This window comes from Rutilus rutilus (assembly GCF_951802725.1).
Source record: "Rutilus rutilus genome assembly, chromosome: 19".
Taxonomy (NCBI): domain Eukaryota; kingdom Metazoa; phylum Chordata; class Actinopteri; order Cypriniformes; family Leuciscidae; genus Rutilus; species Rutilus rutilus.
The window spans coordinates 14,755,600-14,776,652 of record NC_140232.1 but is presented as its reverse complement, the minus strand read 5'-3'; the positions used below and the strand labels follow the sequence as shown (position 1 = coordinate 14,776,652).

Sequence of the window (21,053 nt, the reverse complement as noted above, 5' to 3'; positions counted from 1 at the left end):
AATGTTCCTACAATTATGAAAAAAAGGTCAAACGGGATAAGATTATTTTTTTGTCAATTGCATTTGATCTTGGAAAACTCTTTAAACCAAGGGTCGATACATGTATATGCGTGTGTGTATTAATTTTATTTGTCACTGTTATCTAAACAAGTCGTTTTTTGTAGAATGCTCAAAGAATATAACATTATGAATTTCATCTCTTTAAGAGCCCTGATACAGGCTTTATTAAACATTCTGACATAATAAATAAAGGGTTTCGGCAGGTGTTATGAAGGTACATTTAAAACTTAAATTATATTAAACTGACATAAAAAATTTGTTGAATCTTGTATAACATAAAAAAGTTGAAAATTGCTTAACCTATTTTGATGAGCTGGAGTTGATGAGTTAGCAATGTGAAAACATATGTTGTCATAACTTATTAATCATCATTTTTTCCAGTGTGGATTTAAAGATGTTTAGCTTTTTATTGGGAAAAATATAGAAAATACTGAGGAAGATAATTTTTTTGCAATGAGTGCAAGATTTAATGCCATGACTTTATGGATTTTTTTTTTTATGGATTGTTTGTTTGCCTTAATTTGTGCAAGAGTGAATTAAGACTTAATTCACAGAAGACCGATAAATGGCTCATTTAAAAACAAAAACGAAATGTATTCCAGTTGACATTACACAACAAATGTAAAGCATGAGCAGTATTCCTAAAACAGCTGCTATGACTAAATCCACACATTAGATACAATAAACAGAATATTTTAAAGAATAATAAAGACATTATCTCTCTCAGTAAGGTTGCTACATAATTTGAAGACACTGAAAAGGACAAAAGGTGAACAACGAGATCTCAACAGGCGGATTCGAACTCGCGTCGATCGCTTCAAAAGTAGGCTACAACTAGTTTATCGCTTTAACCCTTACGCCACTGCGGACAAACAAATTACGTTTTGTTTTTTCGAACACCTCAACCGAACTTTAGTGTGTGGAGATAGTTTGGCAGAGGGACAATGATGCCTTTTTTAGGCAATGGTCTCATGAGGTGGAGCAAAAAGAAAAGCGCCCATTGGATGTACAGCGATAAAAAAAAAAAGATAAAAAAAAAAGTTAGGTTTTACATTGGTTGAGTCAGATAAGCAGCTGCATCTCAACTTTATTGCATATTCAATAAAGTAAAATCTCCTGAGACCTGGAACTTCGACTTTGGAGCTTTTTTTGAGACCAGAACTGAAGAGTCAAAGACAACGAATTTGCCTCGACAATGGAAATTCCAATATTTATTGTTGATGCTTTTACCAATGTACCTTTCAAAGGTAATCCTGCTGCAGTATGTCTTATAGAGAAGGTAAGTAGCTATTACACTATCACAAGACAGGCTTCTAAATACGTCAGCGTATTAGTTATTCATGCCATGGTAATAAAATGTAAATGTATTTGCGCGTTACAATGTTATAAAATGTTTCTCTGTAATACATAGGAGCTGCAAGATGATCTTTACCAAAGCATTGCTGCTGAGATGAATTTATCAGACACCGCTTTCATCACAAAACAGAATTCTGTGGATTTTACCTCAGGTATTCTGCTGCTGAGATGCATCTTGAAATATTCAAACAACTCTTATTTACATTTTGGATTTGATGTATTTTGAAAGGGGCAAGGTTTGGGTTACGCTGGTTTACCCCCAAAAGTGAGTATCCACTATGTGGACATGCAACACTGGGCTCAGCAGCAGTGCTCTTTTACCTTAAAAGTAAGAAACGCTCATTCTGACATTAATCTTTTACCAAAAACAATGGACTGGTGACCATTCTAAAAGCACAATATCCTCACACAGAGAATGTCAATCCTGTTGTGGTGTTTGAGACTATGAGTGGGGAGCTTATTGTGCGCCAGCATGAAGAATCTCTAATAATGGACTTCCCCTTAAACAAACCAGAGCTCCAGGTATGACCAAAAGACACTTTGTGGACACTTTCTTCACAGAAAATGGACTCAATCAAGTGGTTGCTTTTGGTCTGAATTTGAGTTTTGGATGTTTCATTTGCAGGACCAACATGAAATCAAGGACCTTTTGAAGGTAACACTGCCAGTTTTATTTCTGTTTTTAGAATGACACAAGCAGAAACTATTTTGTGTCACCATTTTGCCGTACGTTTTCAGGCTGCTGTTGGAGACTTACCCATTCAGGATGTGTGCTACAATCCAGCCATAAAAAACCTAATGATTCGTCTAGCTGACACATGCAACAGGTTCTGCTGGACATTTCTGAAATTAACAAAGAAAATTACATTGATAATGGCAATGTATTTGTATGCATTAAATGTGAAAACAGCTTTGCTTAGAAAAAGGAATAATCTATTTGAAATTGTATGCTTCTGTATGCTAAATTCTGCAGTATTGTTAATTCTTTATTGTTGGCAGGTCTGATCTTATGTCTTTGAGGCCAGAGGCAGAGACTCTTGTGAGAAATGAGACCACCGGTAAGATTAAAAGTCTCATCGTTACGTTGAAAGGAACACAGACATCTCAGTCTGGATATGACTTCTACTCCCGTGTCTTCTCACCCTGGGTTGGCGTCCCTGAAGATCCAGTCACTGGTGAGCAGAACATGAGAAATGTGTACAATGTAAACTCATAAATATTACTAAGCAATGCAAATCATACTACAACTTTATTTCTAAAAGGGTCTGCACATACAGTCCTTGCTGGCTATTGGTCTGAGAAGTTGGAGAAAAAGAAAATGATGGGTAACAGCCTCCTTTTCCTTCATGTCATGTCATCACAAACACTGGAATGAAAAAAAAAAAAAGAATATAAGTTATTCTAACATTAACAAAACAAGTTGCTCAGATTAAGACATTGATCTCCTCTATATTTGTTTTTTAGCTTACCAGTGTTCCAGTCGTGGTGGCGAGGTAAAGCTGGAGATAAGAGATGACGGTCGAGTGGACATCATTGGTCAGGCGCAGATCATTCTTCAAGGAACTCTTAAAATCTAGACAAACTTGCACAACCGATTTGCGGATAGTTTTGATGGAAATCAAGTGCATTAAATTTCCACTTTAGTTTATATTCTTGTGAAGGTGCATTCTAAGTTATGTGCCATTTAATAAAATTTATACAAAAGTTCAATCTGGTTCTCTATTCTGATTGGCATTTTTAATTTTTTTTGTCTCTTATATTGTGCCCTTTCTGTATCAAGGAATCTGCTTGCACATCACAGTCTTTCTGCTGCTGATCTGGGTGACATTTCTGACATAGGATGTTTAAGTGGACACATTACATGTACATCAAATATTCTATTTATAACAAAGTTATGAGTTGTCATTATTTTGGGAATTACATCTTTACTGAAACCATGACTTTTTTTTTTAATTCAAATTATTCATAAATGAAATGGAAAAACTCAACCTTGTCACAAGTTTACAACCCTGAAACAATGAGAAATACATATTATGTGACGGGGTTGAGTGTGACAGGATTGAGGTTTTTTGCTCAAAATGGCCACTGCTCCTCCTGTAGTGTAGTGGGAGAGTACACCATATGGCAGCAATGTAATTAAAGTAATTAAAAAGTAATTATACTTATTAATTAAAATAAAAATTTGAAAATAAAATAGCGATATTCTATATACACTATGTAAAAATAACAGTATTTGTAATAAATGTGTAAATAGTAGTTAAATACTATTTGCATCTCAGTATTTTAGTATAACAGTATTGCAATAATATATTTACGTATTAAAGTAAATTATTATATTTATTAAAGTAGCAGTTATTTGCAACTAGCGATAAATGCTTTGTCATATTTGTCATAAGCAATGAAAATATTTTGAGATGGGATTTAAAATGATTTGCTGTCCAAATGACGTTGCTGCCACCTTGTGGTACAATATTGGATTTTACTGTGGAGTCAAGAATAAAACAGATAAAGTTTATAAAATGTATTTTATTTATTTCTCTGAACACCCCCCCCATGGGTAACAGCCTCCATATCTGAACAGAATTCATATTTTATACAATATAATACAATGTTCCTACAATTATGAAAAAAAGGTCAAACGGGATAAGATTATTTTTTTGTCAATTGCATTTGATCTTGGAAAACTCTTTAAACCAAGGGTCGATACATGTATATGCGTGTGTGTATTAATTTTATTTGTCACTGTTATCTAAACAAGTCGTTTTTTGTAGAATGCTCAAAGAATATAACATTATGAATTTCATCTCTTTAAGAGCCCTGATACAGGCTTTATTAAACATTCTGACATAATAAATAAAGGGTTTCGGCAGGTGTTATGAAGGTACATTTAAAACTTAAATTATATTAAACTGACATAAAAAATTTGTTGAATCTTGTATAACATAAAAAAGTTGAAAATTGCTTAACCTATTTTGATGAGCTGGAGTTGATGAGTTAGCAATGTGAAAACATATGTTGTCATAACTTATTAATCATCATTTTTTCCAGTGTGGATTTAAAGATGTTTAGCTTTTTATTGGGAAAAATATAGAAAATACTGAGGAAGATAATTTTTTTGCAATGAGTGCAAGATTTAATGCCATGACTTTATGGATTTTTTTTTTTATGGATTGTTTGTTTGCCTTAATTTGTGCAAGAGTGAATTAAGACTTAATTCACAGAAGACCGATAAATGGCTCATTTAAAAACAAAAACGAAATGTATTCCAGTTGACATTACACAACAAATGTAAAGCATGAGCAGTATTCCTAAAACAGCTGCTATGACTAAATCCACACATTAGATACAATAAACAGAATATTTTAAAGAATAATAAAGACATTATCTCTCTCAGTAAGGTTGCTACATAATTTGAAGACACTGAAAAGGGAGGAGAATTGATAAAACCAAAATATTTAACAAAGGTAGCCTAATATATGGATCAAAATCTGTGTGGGAAATTACCATATACTGTCTATGGAAATGACTCCATGAAGGTTACAGCATGTTTATACGTCATCACGTACATCGCTGGAGCACGTCACATTAAAGAGCGCCAAAGCGACACTGTTTGAAGTTCGTAATAAATTTGACGGCATTTGAAAGCTAAGACTTTGTTTCATATCAAAAGTAATGAAGCTTTTTCAATTCATTAGATGGGAGACACGCTAAAAAAAGAACATTGATTGACGTATTGGTCACGCATCAGCTGAAAACAGCATTCCCTAAATAAAATATCGATTCTTGGGATTTATGAATCGATTCAAATCAAGCAATCAACATTTTCAACCCAGCCCTAAGTACCTATTGTAAACAGCACGAGTATAAGGCATCAGACAGACATGCAACCACGAATACTTCACAAACCTGGGTCCTCTTGCCTCATATTACAACTTCTCTCTATTAAGGACACTTAAAAATGTAAGAAAGTCACCTGACCAACTGACTTGTTTGTGAATAGATTGAGAGTTGAAGAGTGACTTTGTGAATGAACAACAATGGGTATCTTGCAACCCGTCACATGATTTGCTTTGATCATGAGCTAATCAAATCAAATTAAAATGTATTAAATATGTAAAGTTAGGCATTTCTTGTTGGGTATCCAGAAGCTTTTTTAATTTAGTTTTTCAGCCAATCACATCGCCTAATTCACAACCGCTATTAAACATCATGAATCAGAATTAGATCAAAGGTAAACATCAAAGCTCTGATAGAGGCTAAACAGCTTGAAAGGTGCACAAGGACACCATGTTGGGAATCCCATCCCTTTCTGTGTGTGACACGAGTGAAAACATGGTTTCTGGATGTATGCACAGCTGAGCCTGACATTAAAAAACCCTCATACATGACACAGACAGATGCCCTACGGCCAGATCCATTCCAGATCCCTACAGGACTGAAACTACACACCATAAGAAAAGTCCACTTTTGTTTTCAATCAGATAAAGACTTAAAGCAGTTAGACAAAATAAAACAAAGTACATTTAAATGGTCCGTTTAGGGTTGAACATTTTGGGGTTAGGTTAGTTAAAAAAAAAGAAAAAAAAGATATTAATACTTTTATTCAGCAAGGATGCATTAAATTGCTCAAAAGTGACAGTAGACATTTATAATTTTACAAAAGTTTTTCATATAAATGCTGTTCTTTTGAATTTTCTATTCATCAAGAATCCTGAAATAAATGCATTGTTTTCCTATAAAAAAAATATTAAGCAGCACAATGTTTTCAGCATTGATAATAAGAAATGCTTGAGCATCAAATCAGCATGTTAAAATTATTTTTTGAAGGATCATGTGACGCTGAAAATTCAGCTTTGCCATCACAGGACTAAATTAAAGAAAGTTATTTTAAATTGTAATAACATTACACAATATTACTGTATTTTTGATCAAATACATGCAGCCTTGGTGAGCATAAAAGGCTTCTTACAAAAACATTTTAAAAATCTTACTGAACCCAAACTTTTGACCGGTAGTGTAGTTACATAAAACACTGCAACTGTTTTAGGGTACGTTTTACAACTAAAAATGGATGTGCGTTTTTCACATACAGACAACTACGTTGTCAAAACAATCCCTGTTCACACAGATCTGCAAAAACGACTAAAATCGCTGTGTTCTGCTGCCAGGCCAGTAGTTGGCGATGTCACTTTGTAAAGAAAAACTACACGCCTATAAACTGAACCCATAATATGCATGCGCATGACATCACCGCAAATCCGTGTTTTTGTAGTTTAAAGCTGCAGTCCGTAGTTTTTCCTCTTTGTCGCCATCTCTGTTCGAAATCTGCAATTGCAGTTATTCGTAGAATTATCAACTTTACGAAAAAAAAAGAATTGCAGTAAATCACGCTGATTAAATCGAACGATCGCTTATCATATCACGTCAAACCATGTATATTATATTTTGTTCTCAAATTGTTAGTTAACAACATCAGCATTGCGTGACTACATTTAATGCCCTTCCGATATTTATCCTTGTTTTCGCATGGGCCCGGTTGCAGTCTCTTTTTTTCTCCGAAGTCTTTCGCGTTTTACAACGGGTGAATCTCCAGTTGTCACTGGTGATTGTCGTTTGAACCTTTCTGGATCCGCCATCAAATTGATAAGTTTATCAGATGCTGTGAGAAAAGGCTATAAATCTTCACCTCCAACATCCTCACGCGCATCACAGCCTACTAGCCGAGACTCCTTCTTTATGTGTGCAGATGTGACGTAATGACGCAAAGATGTGCTCGAATTTCCCGCGGAAATCCACCAGTACCACTGGAATTAAAAATATTATTACAAGCTTACCATTTTGAAGGCAAGCAGATCGTTTTGAACACTGACTAACCAGCCAGTCAGTACATAACCATGTACTTGCTCAAAAAAACTATTTTGGATCATTTTTAACCCCCAAAAAGTTACGGACTGCAGCTTTAAAAGGAGGCGATAACGGTATCATTTTCAAAAACTTGCACTATGAAACCAGTTTTCAAAGGCTTGCATTCTCAGGCCCTCAAAACGCTGTTGTCATGTAAACGAACAGCCAAAAAGCATAAAAAGTTTTCCGTTTTTAGCTGAAAAGGTGCCATGTTAACACCCTTTGGTGAAAACAGATCACATCCTCTTTAACTGACTGGACATACTAACCCTGATCACGAGTCTGGAAGTGTTGCAATCTCAGTGATAATATACCCCAATAATGCCGTTCTACCCCTTTAATGAACTACAAAACTGCAAATCTGTGCAAAAACCCTCTTTTTGTTTAATAACCAAACATGTATGTGGCAGGATCGCTTCATTTTAGCAAATTTGAACAAAGCTGTAGCATAGAAAGACCCCATTCAGATATTCAAGATTCAGTTTGGTTAACAGGACTTCAGAGCTTAAAAATCTCACAAAACAAGACACAAGGTGGTGTTGGGTGCAAGACGTAAGAGAACAAACATTTCAAAACAACAACTCTTCTATTGTAGTCGCCCCTAAAGCAGGATGACAGGACAGGAATTCTTCAGTTCCGGCTAGTCGAGGAGAAAGGCTCTGCTTTTTTTGGCCAAACCCACAAGTAGTGTGTGCAAGTCTGTGGAATGCAGGAACTTCATTTGCCAAGGATTGGTCATTTCCAGTCGGGTGGGTCGATGCTGCCAGATGGTAATGCTGGTGACAACACCGTGTGTTGTTGGTAGCGAGGAGACAGTCCTGTATTTGCATTCCACGCAAACACTTTTCAAGCAAAACCACAAGGTCACCCCAACAAACTATGGTCAGGTTTCCTGCTGAAGCAGCACTACTGGCCCCCGTTGTAAGCGTAGTCTGCCTTGTTGTGCATGATGAGTTTGTTGTCCACAAAGTAGAAGCTGTCTGATCTGGTCTCATACGGGTGTTCAATCATCAACCGTACTGCAGGAAACAAAGGAACGCCACTTTAACAAATGAAAACGAACATGCTATCCTCTATCTGAGCACTGGCAAGAGACAAAGGTCTGAAATTTGATACAAGCCCGACAGGACAAGTGAGATGTCAGACAAAGTCAGGTCAATGTGTTACTTGTAAAGCAATTGGTTACTCTTTTGTATAAATTAATAATTATTTTTACTGGAAAACGAGACAAAAATCTTTTTTTGCAGAGTATTATCTGTTAAATTCAATCAAATAAAATTGCAGTAAAGTAAAAACAAATTAAAAAAACAAAAACATAAAACCAAACAAAACAGCACGTCTGGTTTAAGAACTAAAAGATCTGTTCATTACAGGAGTGTAGAGTTAGTTCAAATAGCAACCAGAACACTCACTGAGGTCATCTGGGAGCTGAGGAAACTCGTAAATATGTTCGCACGTGTTCCGACTGTTCGGGATACAGAAGCCGAAGTCAAAGTCGAAATTCTTCAGGAGGCGGTCTTGAAAATAATGCCTCTCAATCATTCTGAAATTGGTAACCGGTCGATCGCCAACTGTGAACTCCACACTGAGAGAGTGTGAAAGGAGATAAGAGACATTACATACCAATGCACAAGAGTATCAATCCATGCACTAAAACCCCATTCGGGTCAGTTTGTTTACGCCAAACAAGTGCTTTGTGTCATCCAATAACACTAAATTAAACAGATAACGTGACAATCGACTACACAGACTGAAGTTTGCTCATGTTTACTGCCCAACTGAAAGAATTAACTGAGGCCAAATCATGATTTATTCATGATTTCTGTGGGATTTGGCTGATAACATTGCTCAAGTGTTGCAGCAGATGACACAAGCTCCTTTGTTTCAAAACATGAGCTGGTCAACTGGATTTCAGAGCTACTGAGGTTTGTTTACGCAGCAGAAAGCACATGCCCGACAGACTTACGTGGCTCCGACTGTGCGTAACTTAAGGAACGCCGCTGTGAACTGGTATCGAACGAAACGCCCGGCACTGGTGTCAACATCTCCGTTTTCCTCATCCTCCTCATTAAGGTCTGAATGCAACAAGTTGAGAAAGAGTGTATGAGTCAGGGTTATTATAGTTAACTAAAACTAAACCATGAAAAAAAAATAATAAAAATTTTTTTTTAATTATTTTATTTCAGCTAGTAGTCAAGGCAACATATTTTTTCATGTTATGTTGAAGTACAAACTAAAACAAAATAAATTTTATAAAAACTATATAGGCATATTTTAAAAAGTAAACAAAACTCCTAAACCTTTTAATTAAATTCGAATGAAAATAATAATAATTTATCAATAATAAATCAAATAACAAACCCCTTTTGACCAATCATTTTCTATTACTTTTCCAACTGTTCATGATTACGGCATAAGTATTTTCTTTAAATCATTTTATAGAGATTGTTTTATACTATTATACTTATTTATGAACAAAAGTATGTCAAAAAGGCACAAAAAAAATGGTTAATAACTGAATGTGGCTCAACAGAGACTCAAAAAGACAAATTGTCCTTGAATTTAGTTTTTTTAATTGAGTTTATTATAGTTAACTAAAACTAAACCATAAAAATAAATAAATAGTTACTTGAATTAAATTAAAATTATTTTATTGCAGCTAGTAGTCAAGGCAACAATACCCATTTTCATTTAGTTTATGTTGAAGTACTAAAATAACAAAAAAATGAACTAAAATGTAATTAAAAAAAAAAAAAAAAACTATATACAACTTTAAAAAAGTAATAATTACAAAAAAAACTAAATTACTATAACTTTAAAATAAATTAAAATGAAACCGAAAATATAAAACTAAAAATCTAAATATTAACAAAAACTGGTATGAGTGAACTGTGCAACACAACCTTTTGACCAGTGAAGTTCCATTAGTTTTCCAGCTGTTCATGATTATTGCAAAAGTATTTAAAATCATTTTATAGAGATTGTTTTATGCTATTATACTTATTTATGAACAAAAAGTATTTATCAAAAAGGCTAAAAAGGTTAAGAACTGAATGCAGCTCAATGGAGGCTCAGAAAGCCAAATTGTCCATTCAGAGCAAAACCAGAAGTATAGATTCACTACATAAATTTCAGTGAACATGACATGATAAAATTCCCTCATATTTCAATAACCCGTGACAGCAGAAACCTCTAAATAGATTTGATACCATAGAAGTTGTGGTGTAACGCAAGTAGCGGCAGATCTTTTCCTCTGTATTTTGATATAGTCTACATATGCATTATTGAAAAAGAAAAGAAAAATGTAGGTTGTGGCTCTCTATCCATCGGTTGTTGATTGGATGGAGGAAAATCTGAATACTGTAATTAAAGCACAGGGTTTCGACACTAAATGATTTGAGAAGTCCAACAAACATCAACAAGTCTGTCGTTTTACTGTAAGATCCAGTTATGGCACTATTATTAAAAACAATGATGTCAAAAGAAAGAAAAAAAAAAAAACTCACTTATGTTACAAGTAATAAAGTTAGTTAGGCCTATGTTAAAAGAGCCATTGTGTGGTGTCATCTATTAGTTTAACTTGAGGACAAACAAAGGAAACATACCACAGTGTGGCGGTTTGGCAATCTCAAAAAGGACTGTCCCCGTTTCCAGGTCTCTGATCTTAAAGCGTGTGAAGTCAATGTTGTAGATGTTGTCCTCTAGTTTGCAAAGATAGTCTGTGGAGAGAAAATGTGGCATGTACTTCAGTAATACATGGGAGGAACATAGTATATACACTAGTAAGCTCTGAATAAGAGACTGAATTGAGTAAACACATGCAAGAATCTGTGCACTGAGAAAGCTATTTAGCAATACTCTTAACAGTGCTTAATTGGCCATGTTTAAAACAGACATTAAGTGCTCTCTGGAAACTCATTAAAATGTCTTGCATGGATTGGGCCTGTTACTATAAAGCAAGTAAACAAACACATGTAACGTTACTCAGAAGATGCTGTAACTCATAACACATGTTACATTGAGAGCATCTGAAGAGTTGTGAGATGAAGCGGGTATTATAGCGCTGTCCCACAGCTCTTACCGCGAGTGACTGCGCGGAGTCCCAAAACTTCATCCGGAGTGATGTCTCTCCCCAGCGCCCGCAGCTCTTCCTCCGTTACAGGCCGTCGGTCCACTTGATTTCGTCGCGATTTCAGCCTTTTCAGAACGCCGCCTCCGGTTTTGCGTTCTCGGGAAGCCGCCGCCGCCGCCGTTGAATCCGAGCCGTTAACGGCGGCCGTTTCGTTGCGGGAGCTCTGACTGTTCATCTCTCTGAAATTTCACTTGGTGTAGCGTTGAAGCGCGAACTAGTCTGCGTCTCTGTACTGAACTCGACGCCCGCTAAATGCAAGATGGCGTATCGCGTCACTATGGAGAACCTACGCCGACAGGATTGCGCTCTGATTGGCTGAAGGCGTTCGAAAGTTGCTATGGTTACCGTAATTTCTGTTTGCGTTCTCAAGTCTCCCCCATCAGCTCACGTCAGTTTATTAAAAACAGTTTTGTGTTTAGAATATTATTATTCTTCTGAGCCAGTGCAGCTATTTTTTAAACTATTATTTAATTTTAAGTATTCAGCCTCTATATACTTCTATTCATGTAATCTAATTTTCTCTTAATTTTCTTTTGTTTTAATTTTTTTTCTTATAAATACAAAAACATTAATTTTTTTTCATTCATTTTATTTTTCTACTTTTTTTAATTGTTCGTTTCCTTTATATCTATTTTTACTAATTGTAACTTTTTTTGTAAATTAATTGTTCATTGATTAAGCGGCCTTTAGCTTTTCGTAAGGCTCTATTAGTAAAAACAAAAAAGTAATTGTTTGTTTATATTTTTTAACTCATTGTAACTTTTTTAGTTTACATTTATTGTTCACAATAAATGTAAACTAAAAAAGTTACAATGAGTTTTTTTTGTTTTTACTAATAGAGCCTTACGAAAAGCTAAAGGCCGCTTAATCAATGAACAATAAGCAAACTCCAGCTTTTGGTAAAGGCACTATATTAGTAAAAAAAAAAAAAAAAAGGTTTCTTTTATATATATTGTTTACTAATTTATTTACTTTTTTGTTAATTATAAATTAACTGTTCATTAATTAAGCAAACTTCAGCTTTTGGTAAGGCACACTATTAGTAAAAATACATTACAATTTCAATAATTATAGAATTAATTAATCTCAAGCTTAACTATAATTGTTAACTGACTTATGAATTATGAATGAAACAATGATAATGACCTCATTAAAGATACCTTCAAGGCCAGTTAGATAAAATAGCACATTTATTAAAAAGAAACAGCAATAATTTGCAGTTCCCACTTCAGAAACCTCTAAAGACAGTGTGGGCGGCTAACTTTTCCAATACTATTTCACCAGTTCATGTTCTCTTCAGTTCTGAGGGACGAGGCTAAAGAGGGGACAGGTAGTTTAACATGACTAACATTATAAACACAGAAACTACATCCCTCATAAACGCAGCAGCTGATGTGGTGTGGATGGAGTAAAACACATGAGCTCTTCATGAAGGAGGACACAATCAAAGGTCTCCATTTGGTCTTTGGCTATTGTCCAAGAAGTGGAGGAAAAAACTGAACAACCTGTTTTCCAGATGACAAAACGATGAAAAACTCAACAACCATGCAATAACTCAACCTACAGAAATAAAGATCAGAGCACAAAAATGGTAAAGCACACGAGGATGTATTCAAATTTAAGGCAACAAGGAATCAAAAGTACACAATGCATGACAAAAAGAAAAAATAAACAATCACACAAACAAAAAACAAAAAAATGCTTTTAAAACAACACCAGGCAGTGCAATAATTCACACTAGTAAAAACTCATCATAAAAAAATACAAATAAATTCAAAAGATCCTGAGAAAAAAAAAAAAAAATCAACTACTTACTTCCTGGAAAATAAAGTCTTTCAATATTTTTAATATTCAACCCCTTTTGCTTAAATTATACAACATAAAAAAAACAACTGTAAATTAACAAACCTCAATACAATCCAAGCTCTTTCTGACGATCGGTCAGTGTGTCTATGTGGATGCAAATTAAACCATTATCATTATCCACAACCAAACCAATTTTTAAGGCCAGTCTTCCACTCGGCCAGATATTTAAGAACCCCAAAAAACCCCAATAGTAATTATATGAAAAAAAAAAAAAAAAAAGAACAATATTCTGAGGAGAAAAAAATAACCGTATGGCACAACAAACCAAGTACCTTATATACACATGCACCGTGTAAAAGTTTTTAAGAAAAGAAAATGACTTTGGCGACGATAAGCAATCAACTTTCTGCAACTCCGATAAATGAAAAAAGTTGCCTCGATGTTTTAATGATTGTGTCCTATTAAACCAAGGCAAAACCTGCCCTCTCATCCAACTCCTCTTGAGAAGGTGAAGGCCAAGATAAGGTACAAGTTCACACAAGAGACGGGGGTCAAACGGACAGGCGGCGCTCGCACGTCAGACAGCACAGTGGCATGAGCACTCGATTGTGGTCTGATGTTTCAGCAGTGTGAGAGTTGGTCTCTTGATAGCACATTAAATCACATTTTAAGGCAGGCTTGCTTGAGCGAAACAAAAAGAAGCATTTCGAAAAACAAATTGGGGGGATGGGGGGGGGAACAAGAAGCAGAGAGGGATGCAAACAGTCTAAAACAGCAAGACGTGACAAAACTATACCAGTTACAGAATATGCTGAGAAAAAGAGCGATGGATGAGTTGGAACGCAAAAGTTCATTCAACATAATGCAAATGAGTAGCTAAATGACAGCACTGAACCTTGCCATCTTGAGGACTCTTTCACAGTGTGTGGCAGGCATGTTTCTTGTTGAATTCTTCCGCCACAAAGCATTCTGGTGGTTTTCTGTGAGCCGCTAATCCGAGTGTCTTTAGTGGTGTCGTTGAAAACGGCCTGTCTGGTTGAACCAAGAGAAAACTAACAGTGGCAAAAGCAAAAGAAGTGGCAAAGAACATCCTGACTAAAGCATCTATCGTTCGTTTCACCGTGTAATAGGTGACCGAGCCCTTGAAATGTCCATTAAGATGCCAATACTAAGATGCTATCCCAGACACATCATGTACCAATGAGAGATGAGAAAAAGGAATTTGACACTTTAAAATGCACATTAGTCCAATAATACAATCGTATAGTTTCTGGGACCCAAAGGCCAGTGTATTAAAGAGCCTCTGTTGCGAACTCATGTTTCCACCTAGAAAGGGAAACTATTTTGCTCTCTTTTAATAACGAACGCATGCAGTTATTCAGAGACCAAAATGTCTCTGTAAATGGGAAAAAGAATCATTTATATCTCCTTTGTGCAGCTGGAGATTCTATACGTTTTGCTGTGGTCTGAAAATGTGTGATATATATGCTTTTCAAATCTTACAAACAATAAAAGAAGCTGCAGGAAATGAACGAGAGAAGCTTGTATGAGTGAGAGGGAAATAGAAACCATGGTCTCAAATCACTTAACATAACAAAAAACGCTTTATGATTCGCCACTGAGGTTTAGATGCATTAATCAAATGATTGACAGTGTCAAAAAGGTTCTGAAAATTCTTGTACCATTTCTGCCTCCCACTAGAGCGACAGAAAAAAAAAAAAAAAAAAGAAAAAAAAACACAGCAGATCAACACCACAGCTGATCAGAAAAAAGCTCCTAGCCAATAACTTTCCACGAATTGGGACACGTGATCTAGGAGTGTCCTCAACTTTTCCTCAGTATCTCTTGCTAGACCAGACAAACCAGGTTTGTAAAGTGGTTAGACCTGAGCGTGTATGTGCATTTAATCTGTACCTCCCGGATCTCCTCGAACTAAAATTGGTATTAAATGTGTACAAACACAAGCACAAACACACGCACAAAATTTCGTATTCGAAATCCATGTATTTTCAGGGTCACCTCTTTTAAAAAAACCAGCAATATCTGAAACCTCCTCGTTTCTGCACGTCCCTCGTCCGTTATTTGCTCGCTCTCTCTGTCTGTTGTGATGTCAGTCTGTATTTCTGCCTGTCCCCACGGCTGTGCGCCCCTCCCCCCACCCCTCCACAGCCTGATGTCCGTCCTTTCTCCTCTCTCTCCCTCTTGTTCACTTGTTACCCTCAAAGGCGGCAGAGGCAGAAGAGGGTTGGGATGAAGACCCCGAACGCCACGAGTATAGGGAACATCAGGCTGCTGTTGTCAGCGGCGTACGGGTTGGGGGTGCGCGGCCCGGACCGAACCGGATTCTTTGGAGCGGTGGAGGCGCTCTTCTTTTCGCCTTCTACACCCTCCCCCTCCTCCTCTTCCTCCTCCTCTTCCTCTCTCTTTTCTAGTCCAGGATGTGGCTGTAGTTTTGGCACATCTGAGAAATAAACCAGAAGTTGTTATGAGAAAGTGCAAAAAAAAGAAAGATAAAAAAACAGCAGAATGGATACAACAGAGGAAAGACAAAGAGTAGGGCCCTCTGAAATCGTTTTTTTCCCCAAATTCCATTTCCCCCTCCCAAAATTCTGTTTAATTCCATTTTAATTTTATGGACTTTCCGCTTTGATTTTTATGGATTCGGTTAATGGTTAAGCAAACATTTTCACGTGTTACACGTGTAAAAATCTAAATGTTACACGTCTAATTAATTAAAATAATGAAACTTATAATAAAAAAATATTTTAAGGGCCCTAGAATGAAATCAGTTTTATTTTCCCTCAAATTCCTCTTTATTTCTTTTTTTCCAAATTCCATGGTTTCTGTTATTTTCTGAATTCTTTTTAATGGTTTGATTAAATTTTAAATAATCAAAAAGCATGTCTTATCAATAGAATTAATAAAAGTTTATTTAATAAATGTTTTAAAACCTATGAAATGTTATTAAAACATGGAAGAAAAATTATGAAAATCCTTGATAATAAGTAAATAAAATAAGTATGAGTAATATACATAACAGGGGTACTCATTCTTAAAGAGACATGCAGAACATGCCGACTTTATATTTATTTAGCAGTCTTTGCTCTTTAATATTAACAGACACTAGACCTATATATCGTGATTTAAGTGTGCAGCCCTTTTGATTTATTAATCCAAAATTTGCCAAATTCCATGACATTACACGTTATACAGCAAATTCCATCTGCACTTTCCACATTACGAATCTAAGAGCCCTATGAGATGGACAACATGCAACCCAACCAATCCCAAGGGTTCCTCTTACCCTCTAGCTTGCCCTTCATCACATATAGTGCACATATCTTTGGGTTGTCATAGTAACCCTGTGGACACAAGAGATAGATAGATTAGAGTTCACAGTGCTTACAGTGGATGAATGCATGCAAACACATGGAGAAAATATGCAAATCATCTGTAGTATATTCTGTGTGGCGGTTGGCCTGCAGAGTTTCTAACAGTGAATAAAAGGCCGAAGCGTGCAAAAGGTCAGTTCTGCGGCTCTCTGCGCCATCGGTTTCGAACCTCAAAAACGGATACAAATACTACGCAGCCGGATCAAAGTAGACTTCGCTGAACAGTTCGGACACAATTTGTCAAAGCACTGCAAATCGGCAGGTGCAAAAGCATCAAAATGATTCATTTTAAGAATGAGATGTTTTAACCGGTGACTGACAGATAAGCTAATGTGTGTCGCATCCTCATATCCATTAATGTCACCTTCCCTCTGGATTTCCGTCATGCTCAATGTGTACGGTTCCGCAGAGACTAATCGCTGACAGAAACCCCACAAGCCAAAACCATTTGTTGTTTACATAAGAAAAAAGGAGCTGCTTTGAAATAATCCATTAAATTACACTACTGGAACAAAAAACGCTGCAAGAAACAATTCGTTTTGACAGAATTAGTCTTCTTGGAAATACTAAGCTTTCAGTGTGTGTGACTGGATAACTTCATCACAATAATCGATCCATATTCCTTTAGTGAAAAAGAAAATAAATAACAGGGCTTATTTAATTGATCAATGTCTTGTTTATTCAATAAAAGATGGCTGCATTACTGTCACTGAAAGAGTTATGTTTGCTTTTAGGGATTGTACAACGCTGAAGCGGAAACCGTTGAGTAACTTGCATTCTGTTCATGTGAACAATATCTTGTTATTGGTAAATTTACACTACTATTCAAAGGTTTGGGGTCAGTCATAACTAGGATGCATTAAACTGATCAAAAGTGACAGGCAAGAATTTCATATGAATGATGTCTATTTTTTTCATATGCTGTTCTTTTGAACTTTCTATCCATCAAAGTATCCTGAACAAAATGTAGCCTGTCTGGCTGAGGCATTTCAGAATGATCAAACCAACATTTGAGATGCTGTGCGATGAAATTGGCCACTGGTTAGTCCAGTCATCCAATCACAGCCACTGTTGAGGTAAAGTCACATGAGTTTTTTGTTGTGCATCGAGGGATTTATTCGGTAAATGTGTTTCCACGATAGTTAATGCGCATGTCTTCTTATCGGATTAAAAAAGTATCCGCCTCAATTGAGCGTATACGTTTTTTATGCGTATTTTTAGAATTTATGCGCATCTTGGCATTTCCATCCAGCATTTTTAATGCAATATTACAAAATGCACATAAAAAAAATGCTGAATGGAAACATATCTAATGACACAGCAGCACTGGCTCGAAAGGGCAAGTCAAAGGATCGGTCAACCGGCTCAAAACTCTCTCACACTGACCAGCAGATCCATATAGGTAATAGGAAAATATAGGGTGACTCTTACCTTAACAAACTCTACCGTGAGTTTTCCATTAAAAGTGGAAACTTCACCGTGCACACTCAGTTTTCCTCTTTTTATCGAGAATGGCACTATTTCATCATGAGCCGTGCTGTGACCCACACGGTCAAAGATATCCAGATCCTTCACCACAACATGGCCATTTAAACGCACATCAAAAACCTGAGAAAAGCAAACAAAGGGGTTTCAAAAGACAATAAAAGAAAGGAGAAGAGAGAAAGAGATGAGGGAAAACTATGAAATAGATACCTCGGAATATCATGAATTATTAATCATAACCAAGTTCAAATATCGACTACCAAGAGTGATTGTGTGCACCATGCATGCGAGCAAAAGTCACACCTTTTGTTGAGACTGAGCAAAGTAAACCTCAGCATATTTCATGACCAGTATGTAGTCTCCTTCTTCTCTGATGGGTACTTCATAACCGAATGTATCCTCGTTGTATCGCTCCGTCTGGTAGAGAATCTGATCCTCCGGGCTGGAGCGCAGGATAGGCAGACGGACGCCATAGTCTGATGCTGGAGCAAGGTGGGAAAAAAAAACACCAACAGAGCCAAATGGTGAGTTTGTGTGCAAGTGTTGTCCCATTTCTTGTTTCATAACACGCTGAGCAAATGTCAAACCGGAGGATTTCATAAAGACGCCTCATTTTGTTCCAATATCTATTTATAACCAACGAAGAGCCGAGTGGAAAATTAAGTACCACGTTTATAATACTGGTCATTATCTGGTGACAATGATGCAATAATGTGAAATAGGACAAATAAACATGTCTTTACAGAGCTTTAAAATGCACTATACTGGCCCTGACATGTGCACACTGCATTTCTCATCAAACAGGAAGTGACAGTCATCAAATTTCAAGTGACACAAACTTCCTGATATGATCAACAGCTCTAATAACAAACTACTATGAGCCAGACGAGCTGACAACCAGTTCTTCTCTTCATAATATAGTATGACTGACATTCTTATTACAATTTAAAATCATACTGTAATAAAACAAAAAACACAGTGCAACTGGAATACCTTTAATATTTTGTAATTCTTAAAGGGATAGTACACTCAAAATGACAATCTGTCATCATTTACTTCCCCTCAAGTTTACGAATCCACGTGATTTTCTTTTTATCAGAGGGACACAAAAGATACCTCAGTCACCACCGTTTACTTTTATCTTTTTCCTTCTAATGAAAGTGAATGTGAACTGAGACAAAAATTATTGGTTAATAACTCCTTTTGTGCTCCATGGAAGAAAGAAAGCCATATGGGTTTGGAATGACATGAGGGCGAGTAAACACGTGTGAAAAATAAGTAACCTTTAGCATACTACACTCAAATTTAAAAGAATATTCACTGAATTTAATGTTTTCAAACACTTAACTGCATGTTATTTACAAGTTTAAGAAAATGTATTACAGCTATACACTCACCTTTCCCCAATTTTCCTTCCAGTGGATCTTTTTTGAAATGAATGCCGTGCACGTCAGTGTGCGCGTCCCCGCCGCAGTTTACAGCCCAGATGACTCTATCGGCCAGACTCGGGGCCCCGCTCTCGGCATGACACACTTCCACCAACAGCCACAAAGCTGCAAATACGAGCCGGGCAGCACAGCGCAATGTCACCCTCCTCATAGCCTGCAAGTACGAGAGGAAAAGTGAAAGAATGAAGAAAAGCAGAAGCGGGGAAAAGCGGTATGTAAGGAAGCCGGTGAAGTAGAACTGACACTCGCGTGCGCTTTTCACCCTGCACTTGTCCTGGGGTGAACGTTCTTGTGAACGACAAGAACGCGGTGTTAAACGCAGGGTGAATGGCCATTTTTAAGCCTGGGTTCATTTTAAATGGAGTCAACATCACGTTTAACCCTGGGCTAGCCAGGTTAACATCTAATTATAATAACAATGGTGCACTGAGTAAAACGACTGTGTGCTAAAATGTGACAGCACGTTGTTTAGCAACAAACAACCAATCATAAACTGCCTCGCAGCTCAACTCATTAAATATTCAGACGCCTCGTTCAGTTGAAGAAACTTTCACGCACTGTTTAGTTTAATCGTCCAAGAGAAAAATGTGAAATAGTGACGAAAAACGGAATGAATAGACTATTTTTTGTTTATAATATGTAGCTTTTTTAACGTGGCGACATTTACACAGATAAACGGGCAGTTAACGTTAGCTCGTGCACGTCTCGAGTTGAATGCGTCCAATCGGCTTTACCGACATCATGCATATGCAAATGAGAAGGTTAACCCAGGCTATACAAATGTGCAGTGAGAAATATGAATATCTAGGATTAATACCAAAACCTAGCAGGGTGAAGAACAATGAACAGTGTGGCCATTTGAAAATGATAACCTATGGTCCAGAATGGTTAACAATTTCATGTGTTAAAAGCCCAAAGCAATATAAGCCAATATTTATGTCACTCTTACTGTGCAGTCTGCGAAATACTCTCTGTAGTGGACGGCCGGCTCCGTTCAGATGCTTGGGTTGCTCGCTGTTGTTGAGCCGTCCAGATCGCCGTACATTTACCTGCCTGATAGTCGTGTTTAGCTCTGGGTGGTTAGCTGGCTAACTGACTTCCCTCTTGCTCTGTCATCAGTGTGGCAGCTGTAGTCTGCAGGTATATTCCCTCACATCTGCACCCCTGTGTACGGCGTGTGCGCTCTCTCTCGTTTAATAGATGATCACACCGTGGTTATTCAACGCTTATATGCTGCTCAACACAGTTATTTTTGAGCTTTTTGCGCCTGAAATCACTGCAATTTCTGACCGGGAGGGCCGCGTCAGTACTGTGGGTATGTGTGCAGTCAGCAGCGCAGGTTGAAGGGATGGAACAGTAAGGAGAGGCAGACTAACTTGATAGTCAGTTTCCGGAGGAGGCGGGATTTTGCGAAGATCAGCCAATCACACAAAGCCGAGTAACAGGTTCTCCGACTTGATTTGCTTGTGA

The 21,053-nt window shown here is 36.8% G+C and overlaps 3 protein-coding genes across 3 annotated transcripts; 1 reads left to right on the top strand and 2 right to left on the bottom strand.

The window, feature by feature from the left end:
- Nucleotides 1–1,103: 1,103 nt before the first annotated feature.
- LOC311278956 (phenazine biosynthesis-like domain-containing protein 2) lies at nucleotides 1,104–3,299 on the top strand. The gene is made up of 9 exons (XM_084390141.1): nucleotides 1,104–1,339; nucleotides 1,472–1,568; nucleotides 1,646–1,744; nucleotides 1,829–1,938; nucleotides 2,042–2,071; nucleotides 2,155–2,243; nucleotides 2,416–2,591; nucleotides 2,679–2,741; nucleotides 2,881–3,299. Exons 1-9 carry the CDS (start codon nucleotides 1,256–1,258, stop codon nucleotides 2,991–2,993), a joined length of 861 nt encoding a protein of 286 aa, XP_084246267.1. The 5' UTR covers nucleotides 1,104–1,255; the 3' UTR covers nucleotides 2,994–3,299.
- A 2,703-nt stretch (nucleotides 3,300–6,002) lies between these two features.
- unc119b (unc-119 lipid binding chaperone B) lies at nucleotides 6,003–11,800 on the bottom strand. Its single transcript, XM_084390144.1, has 5 exons — nucleotides 11,402–11,800; nucleotides 10,926–11,039; nucleotides 9,287–9,395; nucleotides 8,733–8,905; nucleotides 6,003–8,339 (listed from the first exon to the last, which is right to left on the bottom strand). The coding sequence occupies exons 1-5, from the start codon at nucleotides 11,625–11,627 to the stop codon at nucleotides 8,227–8,229; spliced, it is 735 nt and encodes a 244-aa protein (XP_084246270.1). The 5' UTR covers nucleotides 11,628–11,800; the 3' UTR covers nucleotides 6,003–8,226.
- A 1,244-nt stretch (nucleotides 11,801–13,044) lies between these two features.
- Nucleotides 13,045–20,941, bottom strand: mlec (malectin). The gene is made up of 6 exons (XM_084390028.1): nucleotides 20,533–20,941; nucleotides 19,533–19,737; nucleotides 18,439–18,617; nucleotides 18,082–18,258; nucleotides 16,563–16,620; nucleotides 13,045–15,719 (listed from the first exon to the last, which is right to left on the bottom strand). Exons 2-6 carry the CDS (start codon nucleotides 19,732–19,734, stop codon nucleotides 15,478–15,480), a joined length of 858 nt encoding a protein of 285 aa, XP_084246154.1. The 5' UTR covers nucleotides 19,735–19,737; nucleotides 20,533–20,941; the 3' UTR covers nucleotides 13,045–15,477.
- Nucleotides 20,942–21,053: the final 112 nt, after the last annotated feature.